Genomic DNA, 10146 nt, shown 5'->3' on the forward strand with positions numbered 1-10146 from the left:
GAACTGAAAGATGGAACACTAGAAATGTTTCCTGTAAACAAACACAACCAATACCTGATCACTTTAGCAACATAAACCTACAAATTTCTTTGAAATCCTCATGAAACATAAGACTTTTCACAAGCCAAGACCAAAAACTAAAGTCAATTAAGAATAATAAAAGCTTATTCTTCTAGTAGACCTCAGAAACTCTAATGCTAAACAAGAAGTTAAATAGCAGTCAAAGCAAAATATAATCTGAAACATTCTCTGTGAAGACATTTGACAGACACTGATATTTTTCCCCTTCTACATGAGAAAATCTCTAGGATCAGCAACGTATCCAGTCAAAGCTGAAGCTGCAGCAGTATACGGCGAAGCTAGGTATATCTGCCCTTCCTTATGGCCCATCCTGCCGGGGAAATTTCTGTTTGTGGTGGATACGCAAATCTGCATAAACCAAACCAAAAAAAAAAAGTTGAAAATCATCAGCAGCACAATACCAAGCATGAAGCTGATAATTACTAGTGAAGATCAACATGAAACTTGAGGTCATGTCTAACTTGCCTGTGGCTCATTCATCCGTGCATATGTATCTCGAGGACCGCCCAAGCAAGCTCCACAACTGGGACTAGTTGGAGTATCACAACCAGCCTCCTCAAATATCTGAGAACAAGTCTTCCCCCCAGATCCAGGTACAGGGAGGCTATAAATGTCCATCCATACCTGTAGAAGTTTATACGATGAGCAACTAATGTAAGCCCCCTAATCTTGATTGATGCAATAATGCTACCTTTTGTGTGGCAGGAACAAGGAACGTTGGAACTTTAACCTTTTTCCCCTGCAAATAAATATTACAAGAATCAGTGTACAACAACCAGACATCACAGCTTAGGTTTTCAAAAAAGAATAGACAATCTAACACGGCAGTGAGATACCCAAATTCTAGTACAATACTAGAGATATTCGAAGCAGTATAAGGAGAATTTTATGCTTAATATTTATGGAGTATTTTCTGCCTCTAAACCACAACTTTTTAAGCATTTGACTTGGCAGGATGTCTTCTTTTTAGGAAACTTAACAAGTTATATCATGACACAATCAAAGTTGGTGCATCAACTTCAACATCATGGACCATGATTTTAGCACAAAGGCAGACATATTTGAAGTTTTAAATTGATATTAAAGGTTCAAGCAAAATCTCTCTTCACAACATGAGCTATCATTCTTTTTAGCTCAATATTAAATCAAGGTCAGAAGTCCTGAATCCAAATAGAAGTATTCATTTAAATTGTCACTATAACTCTAAAGCCATCCAACTGAAAACGAACAATTTTGTTGTATATGAACAATAACAGCTCTGTTTCAGGTATTTGAAGAGTCAGTAACAATGGGGGTTAAATGTTATCAACTGGAAAGACTACAAATTTGAAGATGATGAAATGTTCAATCAATATAATGTCTTTGTAAATATTTCTTGCAAGCAGAAGTCGTTCTCTCTTGAAATATGGCTGCAGATACAACTCAAAACTTATTGTTTCATGGCTAACCCCAGTTCCATAAAATAAGATCAGAAATGATTATTGATAGCAGATGTAAATATCAAGCAAAAATTCATAATTCTCTTTAGCCATCATGCTTGGCACTTGAAAACAAACTTCTAAAAAATGGTTATCCCAATTCAAGCTTTTCTTTCCAAATAGTTTTGTCTTAGTTTACCTCTAAGGCTCTAACTAGTTTCTAAATGGAAAAAAAAAAATAAAATAAACAGTACAACACTGTTGCCAATAAGCCATAATAACAATCCCAAGCAGCTCGTCTTAGAACAAAGTTACAGTTTGCAAAGACAACGAAAGCCTAATCCCATAATATGTTTGCTTTCTCCAATTTACATATTCATATTTAAAGTAATTCATTGGCTATTAATGATTATTAAAGAGTTAATGACTAACGAACATCCAAAAGTGAAGTGATACTGACCGTTTTGTAGATGAAAGATAACAAGTTTTCTAACTGAAGAAAAATAAATAGCCAGATATGTAGAAGCAGAATTAGTCTAAAATACTGAATAAAACCAGTTCTTTTAAGATAAAAAGTATAATTTCGCATGCAAATCAAAAGGTAAAACTTGCTTGTACAATGTGTCAGTCCTGTTTCACGCATGGGACAGTTTACTTGGTTCAGAGTTATCTAACTGGATTTCTAAGAAGTTGATTGAAGTCAGACATAATTCATTTCTGATTTCTGAGTGTCCAAATTGGAAAAGAACCATCATAAGAACATGTGATCTAAAGCAGAGAAAGACAACTTTATCATTTTGTTAAATGACATTTTTCCAAGAAAAAGTTGCTCAGTGCATGAAGCTCTTGCCAATACGGGTCCCGGAGAAGGGTACATTGTATGCAACCTTACCTTGCACTACAAGATGTTGTTTCCGCAACTCAAATCTGTGACTACAAGTCACACGACAACAACTTTACCGTTGCGCCAAGGCCCCCCTTCTAAATGACATTTTTCACAACCAATTAAAATTAAATAGAGAAGCTAAACAAAATTCCCCTTACTGAAGCTAGGAACACTTTAGCTGCAGCTAAGAAGTCCTCTGTCTTTCCCCCTGTGCAAGAGCCTATGTAGACTCTATCAATTTTCACATCCTTGCATTCTCTTGCTAAAGCACGATTGTCAGGAGAATGTGGCTGGATATTAGCAGCATAAGATTAAGAATAATTAGTTGGCTGAAAATGGTAAATTAACACTACAGAAGTATCAAGATTCTTGTTATGGAGAGATTTGAAATCTATGTCAAAATTAACCATGAGAAACAAAGAAAATGGACAATAGTATGTTAACTACACACCTTTGCAACCAACGGTTCCACCTTGGAGACATCAATTCTATATTCTCCAATAAATCTGTAAAGACATTTGGAAGTATATCTTACAACATAAAATTAATGCAACAATAACTGCATGTTTCAAATTAACCCAAAGTACCAAAATAACAGATACAAAATTAAGTCACTGGGGTATTTAAGGTCATGATAGTGTTTATTACAGCAGCTTCTAAGGAATATCAGTATCTATATATATATATAAATATATATATATATATATAACTGCATGTTTCAAATTAACCCAAAGTACCAAAATAACAGATGAAAATTAAGTCACTGGGGTATTTAAGGTCATGATAGTATTTATTTCAGCAGTTTCTAAGAATTGGAATATCAGTGTGTGTGGGTACATGGAGCATCATGTTTTAAAGGACAAAATAAAGACTGGAATAAATAATTACCTGGCATTGTCATCACTGTACACTGGTTCATAGTTCTCGGAAGTTTTATCCTATGAAGTTAATAACAAGTGAGGAAAACTATACTTCAACCAAATGATTTTTGAAGTTTGAACATGCACAACTTGAATAACATGGTGGTGGTATGCATATATAAACATCCCAAAGAACAAAAGGCAAAAAAAAAAAATCTTCATCACAATCAACTCACTAAGAGCAATTAAGTAATTGACTTGAAACACCAAGCATAAAAAGAGTAAACTTCAAAACCTCGAGATACTTGAATGTAACTTCATCAGCAGGGACAACCCCGTTCTTACCACCAGCTTCAACAACCATATTGCACAATGTCATTCTCTCTTCCATCTTGATGGGGAAAAAATAGATTCATCACTTCCACTCAGAATCTGTTACTATGTGAATTAGCACTTACATTTAGTCCTTGGACAGTAGAACCAACAAATTCCATTGATTTATATGTTGCACCAGCAACAGTTATTTCACCAATTATCTGGACATCAATAAGAAGGTTCAAAAGAACAGACATGCACCAATCAAGATGAAAAGTAATTTAACTTACTTGTAGAATCAAATCCTTGGCAAGTAAGTAGTTTGGCATTTCTCCATCCAGTACAAACCTCAAAGTAGGAGGAACCTAAAACTAACCAATCAATAACAAGATAATGTCGAGGAATCATTAAGCAATTCTTCCAATTGTATTAATATGGAAAATCATAATGGGCAAAGGCAACATTGCCTAGATGAAGAACATTACACAAGAATTTAATCAAACAAAGCATTTATAAGAGGACTCAGTTCTAGGCATCAACTTGTGGCATCATGAAGGAATGATGCTCCTGACCCCTGCTTATTCATGAGAGCATCTCCAATGGGGGATATTTCTCTAAATATCCCCTCCTTTCAAATATCCTCCATTGGAGGGGATATTTGTTAAGTGATTAGAAATCACCGGGCACAAGTTTGTGCCCGGTGATTTCCTTCTTGTGGGGCCCACCAAAATGATGGGTTACCATTTTTCTTGTTTTATTTATTTTTTTTAATTTAATTAAACTGAAAAATTAAAAAAACATGAACGTTCCAAAAATGGAACGTTACAAAAACAAACGTTGGAAAAACAAATTAAAAAACAGGAACGTTGGGGAAAAAAAATCAAAAATGAACGTTGGAAAAAAAAAATCAACCGAACGTTAATCAACGTTCATTTTTTCGAACGTTATTTGATTGTGAAGTTGGGGATATTTGAGAGTGAGATATTTGATGGGTGAGACCCATAAATATTTGATTGGTGAGATATTTTATTATGAGATTTGGGATATTTGAATAATAGGATATTTGAAGAGTGACGTGAAAGTGAGGACCATAAATATTTGGAAGAAATATTTCCAACCATTGTGGATGCTCTAATAAACTGTCAGTGGTGGTTTACCAAGCTATGTAGGAATGATGCTCATGACCTACTTATTCATAATAAACTGACAGTGGCGGTTTCTTCATGAAGTTCATGAACTTGTGGCATCAAGCAGGAATGATGCTCACGACCTTACTTATTCATAATAAGCTGACAGTGGTGGTTTACCAAGGTTAAAGAAGCCATAATACATGTATCAGAAACATATAGTCTTAGTTAGGTGATCTGGGTTTCCTACAATTCCAAACAAGTCTGCAGGTTCTTTGCCGATTGAAGGTTTGAATCCATCATCAGAACACTCGACTGCTTTGAAATGGGAAGGGCTGTAAAGAAGGATAGAACTGCCTCACTACATCTCAGAGAGAATTGAAAAGTGCTGTGGTTTGTTTGCATGAAGAAAGGAGGGTGCAAAGTTTCTCATTAGTTTCACTTAAAAAATAGGCAGCACTCACACTTTGTAGATAAAGCATTATCAAATACTAAGTTGATGGGTCTCTATGAATAAAATAAACATATCGTGTATCAAATCTTCCTTATATGTCTAGGTGATTCATTCAATAGTAGGTAATTCCTTTTTTCTCTCTGGTTATCATAATCATAAGCAAGTATTAATTAAATAAAGCTTTTATTAATATCAGAACAAACTAAGATGGAAATTTGCTTTTGCAAATTAAGTCATTTTTATAGCCCTGATATGGAGCCCTTGTATTATTGCCTAATCAACCTATACTCCAGTTCACGTGAATCAGATTCAATCTCAACATCGCAGGAATATCATCAGATAATATCAGAATGACTAATTAGAACTTGGTACAGGGTTTGTGCAGTTAAACTACAAAAACATTAAGTTCCTAATGGGTGCTTATGATCAGCTGCACATTAGAGAAAGCAAATGTTGTTATGTGGCTGAACTCAAGTAACAGAAAGGATCAAGGATTTCTGATACAGACGTCATTTCTCTAAGCTTAGGCTTCATTTCTCTTGGCAATATAAAAAAAAAATCCTAATGAACACATAATATGAACTTCATAATTCACATCAGGAGAATAAAGAATAATGATTTCTGTTGGTACCCAAGAACAATAGCTGCCTGTAATATCAATAGTTGTGAATAATGGTGCGAAAAAGGAAAAAGGAAAATCAGATTTTTTTTTCAAAATTTTGCATCCCAATTTATATGGTTAAAATGCAGAATAAAGAATTGATTGAACCAAACATACCAACAAGAACGATATGTAAAATACTTGGACAATATACAATTTTAGCTCAGCAGAAAAAAAAAAAAAAAATTTCCAGGCCATTATCAATGTTCCCTTAAGCTGCATTTTTATTCAGAAAACAAAAGGCTCAAATATCCATATCATAACAGAAAATAAATACACTGGACAACATTAAATATAATTTCTGAAAACTAATATGTAATCCAGTAAAAGAGTTTTGATACCTTCAATAGAAGTTTTCCAGTTCCCATCACAAAACCTGCATCAGTATTACCAATTCCAGTAGCGAATTGCCCAAAAGCACCAGCATTACATGTGTGGGAGTCTGTGCCGAGTAAAACCTGTGAATCTAATGATTTTAGAGTAGAAAGACACAAATTTATCAACTGCTTATCCAATGGATATTTAAAAAGTAATGCACACCTCTCCGGGCCTGCAATGACCCTCTTGTGCAAGTGCAATATGACACACACCCTTATAATCTGGATTAGCCTTCATGTTTGAATAGAAGCATAAATATAGGAGCAAGCTTAGAGGCAAAGAGTTGAGATTCAACAAATATGTGAAGATAGCTCTACCTTAAAGTTACTGAGATCTTTGATATCATAAAAATATTTAATATTCTGCTCCAAACAAAAGTCCCTCAAGATATCCACATTTCTGTTTGCACGCTCGTCACTAGTAAATATGTAGTGATCTGGTATTATAACAATCTTTTCATGATCCCAAACCTAAGAATGACATTTCAACCAGCGTTAAAATGAGAGGATATGTATCATCACAAATAAGAAAAAAGAATTGAGCAATGAACACTATCATTGTGTCATATGCCTAGCAGAAAAACAATAAAACTTTCAAAATTCTCATGATATATTTTCTGAACCATATAATGAGAAAAAAAGTCTGGAATTTTTCAAGCAATATTGACTGCTACTGAAAGAATTGAAGCATACAAAAAAAGAAAAGAAAAAGCTGTAACATGCAATTATGCAATTTCTAGTAGTCTGATGTCATCAACTATTATGTCAATGTCTTCATATCATGCACAAGATTATAAGAAAAAAATTTACAGGAAAGAAGGATGACATACCAATGAAGTTGATAATAAATTGACAGAATCCACGTTACCAAGAAATCATGTGTACTGCCCGCTGAATGTTTGCTCAGGTTGCAGGCAAGGGATGTCAGGTCAAGAAGCTTTGTGCCCTTAAAGTTTGTTGTTTAATGTTTCGGTTCAAGTAAAACAGGCACAGTTAATAAATTATTTGCTTTATTTAAAGAGTAGGAAGGCACTTCAGGGCAGGGGCTCTAAATCAGATACAGGGGAAAAAAATTCTTTTATGGCTCTCCTATGGAAAGAAAAATAAAATACCTATGATAATATCAAAGATCTCTTGGAAATAAGATGACCTGGGAAACCTAGGAAGATGAAGGAAATCACTTTGTTTGGTCCCGTATAAATAAGATAGACTGTGGCTAGCATTCAGGTTGGTGTTCACAATCAGACTATTCCAATAACAATTATCCACCTTAGTCCCTATACAACACACTATGGCTTCTATCAAGATTCAAGGTCAAAGACAACAAAAATGTTGAATGGTTTTATAAGCAGTAATTATTCTCATAAAAGCACCACTTTGTTTCATTGACGTATATTTCATAAGGAGATAAACTTCCTAATATTCAATGCTTCATGCTTATGATAACAATATCAAGAGGCTTTTATAAATTACAATAGCTTACAAATATTGGTTCACAAATGTGCCTTTGAAAGAATGATATGCAATATGGAAACTAGTTACCATCCTTCTTTGGATGTCCATATCTAATGAAGCAAATTTACTTGACTAAACGCAACGGCAAACTATAATTTTAGCAGAACGGATACCCTGGTACTTGCGTGGTTAACACAAATCATCATGGGAGGAGATCTTATATCATCACTTATTCCTTTACCAAATAGAAGAATAAAGCATATAAAAAAATATAAGTCATCTTACCCGTGCATTCTGACCAAATTCTTTCTTAAAGATCCCAATTGTCCCGGGGCCACCGACATCATGAGTCATCAAGACATCAACATTCACCCAAACATTCTCTCCAGGTTCCAAATGCGACTTCTCTGATGCTCGTGCAAGGATCTTCTCCGTCATCGTCATTGCATGCTTAACCTGAATAGACGAATGTGCCGAAATAAGAAATCTTCACCGCGATAAAAGCAAAAGAGGACCAGAAGAACTCAGTCGTCCAAAGTGTAAGAAGCAAATTCCCAACTGAACCGCTGGCCGAGGGAGCTCCGGGAGATCGGGCCGGCGCCACAACTGCAAGGACTTTGTTCAACGCGCGCCTTGGGAGACGACGCCCCATAATCGGAGGCGAAGAGCACGGCGCAAAGCCAAACTCCTTCTGCATATCGAAGAAAAAAGTAGTATATCATATAGTAGGAAGCTCCCACCAGAATGCAACTTGAACCAGTGGAGAAAAAAATTTACCTTTGCTCTAAAAATCGCAGGGTTGGAAGCCATAACGGGCGACGCCATCTCCAAAAATCAAAATTTCTGCTTCCAACGACAAACTACCGAGAAATAATAACACAGAATCAATCGGAAAAAATGCAATTGACGAATAAAACACTACTCGATGAAGCACAAAGAAAAAACACTTGACCTGGACGATTTCGGCGGCGGATTGGATCGATTCGATAGAGCGATGAGATGAAACAACGAAAGTGAAAGGAGAAGAGCAGTGTGTTGTGCTGGTCGCTAGCAAGACGCCCACGTGTTTACGGATTCCGAGACGGGCGGGAGCCCCTCGGATCCGCTTCGAAGTTAGTTGGCAGAAGCTCAGGTGGATCCAATAACCATATCCGACCCAATAACACGGCATCAAACTTCCGTCTGTTTACTAGAATGGGATACGGCCGTTAATTCACTTTCTTTTGTCATTGGTAAAAACGGATAAATCTTAGTTTTAAGGATGTCCTGTACCCCTAGAGAAATGGTGTAGCGATGGGATGTATTTCTAATTTTTAAATTTTTAAGGATTAAATCTTAGTTTGATAAATTAGTAGATAATTTTTGTTAATAGCCTGTTGATATATATAAGAATATTGAGTTCAAAGATCATCCAAGTATTTGATGGTCGATAAAAACTTTTTATAGAATCAAATCGATCATCTCTAAAATTCATCTTAAGTTATATAAATAATAAAAGGGCACTATTTAAGACTCTCATTAGATGCTTTATTTCCAAAATATCTCGTATCTAATGTTACTTTTGCTGCTGCAATGGTAAGAAATTGCTAAGTAAATGTTATAATTATTTTGAAGTAATTTTGATTGATTTTAGTAAAATTTAAATAATTTTGACCCGTTAGTAAAAAAAATATTTTTATATAATAATATTTAAAGTTTAGAATTTATTGTTCAAGATTTAAAGATTCAGGATTTTTAAATCAGGATTTAGTCATAATGTATAGAAGTTATTCTGTAGCTACTATGATGTATGAATGTTACTTGATAATTGTTGTTATTAGTGCAATCGATTTCTAGGATTTCGATATTTAACAACGTACCTAAATATGGTCAGGTTAATTAAGGGTTAATTTAAACCAAACTTAATATTTGGAAGAGAGAAGTCTAGTTAGCACTAGATGACTAGTAAAGGTAAGTCTTAACTGAATGTTAGGCAAGTGAGAAGTCTACTAAGTGACTAGTCATAACTGAAGGTTAGGTAAAGGAAAATCCTAATAAATGAATACAGACTCTAATGAGTGAAGATAGGTGGTTGAAGTCATGGTGAGTAAAGTTAGATCTTAGTGAGTGAAGTTAGGTGGTTGAAATCTTGGTAAGTTAAGTCAGTCCTTAGTAAATAAAGCTAGGTGGTTGAAGTCTTGATGAGTGAAGCTAGATGGTGGAAGTCTTGGTGAGTGAAGTCAGCCCCTAATGAGTGAAGCTAGGTGATGAAAGTTCTGGTGAGTGAAGACAAGCAACGAAAATCTTAATGAGTGAAGCTAGACCATAATAAATGAAACTAGGTGATGGATGAAATATACTAAAAATATAATAAAGATTTAAATATAATTCAAAGGTGACATAATTAAATTATTTTAAGGGGAAATAAATATATTTTAGTAGATAATATATCAGAATTAGTTAATGTGAATTTATAGAATTTTATGGAAATTTTTCAAAATTTAAATAAGTTATTTTTATATTTTATGAGGAT

At 34.6% G+C, this 10146-nt stretch overlaps 1 protein-coding gene across 2 annotated transcripts; it reads right to left on the reverse strand.

The window, feature by feature from the left end:
• Positions 1 to 27: 27 nt before the first annotated feature.
• Positions 28 to 8676, reverse strand: LOC122040770 (3-isopropylmalate dehydratase large subunit, chloroplastic-like). 2 transcript variants are annotated; one of them, XM_042600200.1, is made up of 16 exons: positions 8587 to 8676; positions 8412 to 8477; positions 8194 to 8325; positions 7920 to 8090; positions 6498 to 6650; positions 6343 to 6411; positions 6144 to 6260; positions 3851 to 3925; positions 3704 to 3781; positions 3541 to 3636; positions 3274 to 3323; positions 2837 to 2891; positions 2544 to 2675; positions 773 to 820; positions 547 to 705; positions 28 to 429 (listed from the first exon to the last, which is right to left on the reverse strand). In XM_042600200.1, the coding sequence occupies exons 2-16, from the start codon at positions 8457 to 8459 to the stop codon at positions 289 to 291; spliced, it is 1524 nt and encodes a 507-aa protein (XP_042456134.1). In that variant the 5' UTR covers positions 8460 to 8477; positions 8587 to 8676; the 3' UTR covers positions 28 to 288. The 2 variants fall into 2 exon arrangements, with proteins under 2 accessions (XP_042456134.1, XP_042456135.1); XM_042600201.1 differs by having other exon boundaries at positions 8412 to 8494; positions 8587 to 8665.
• Positions 8677 to 10146: the final 1470 nt, after the last annotated feature.

The sequence above is a fragment of the Zingiber officinale genome, chromosome 2A, assembly GCF_018446385.1.
Source record: "Zingiber officinale cultivar Zhangliang chromosome 2A, Zo_v1.1, whole genome shotgun sequence".
Taxonomy (NCBI): domain Eukaryota; kingdom Viridiplantae; phylum Streptophyta; class Magnoliopsida; order Zingiberales; family Zingiberaceae; genus Zingiber; species Zingiber officinale.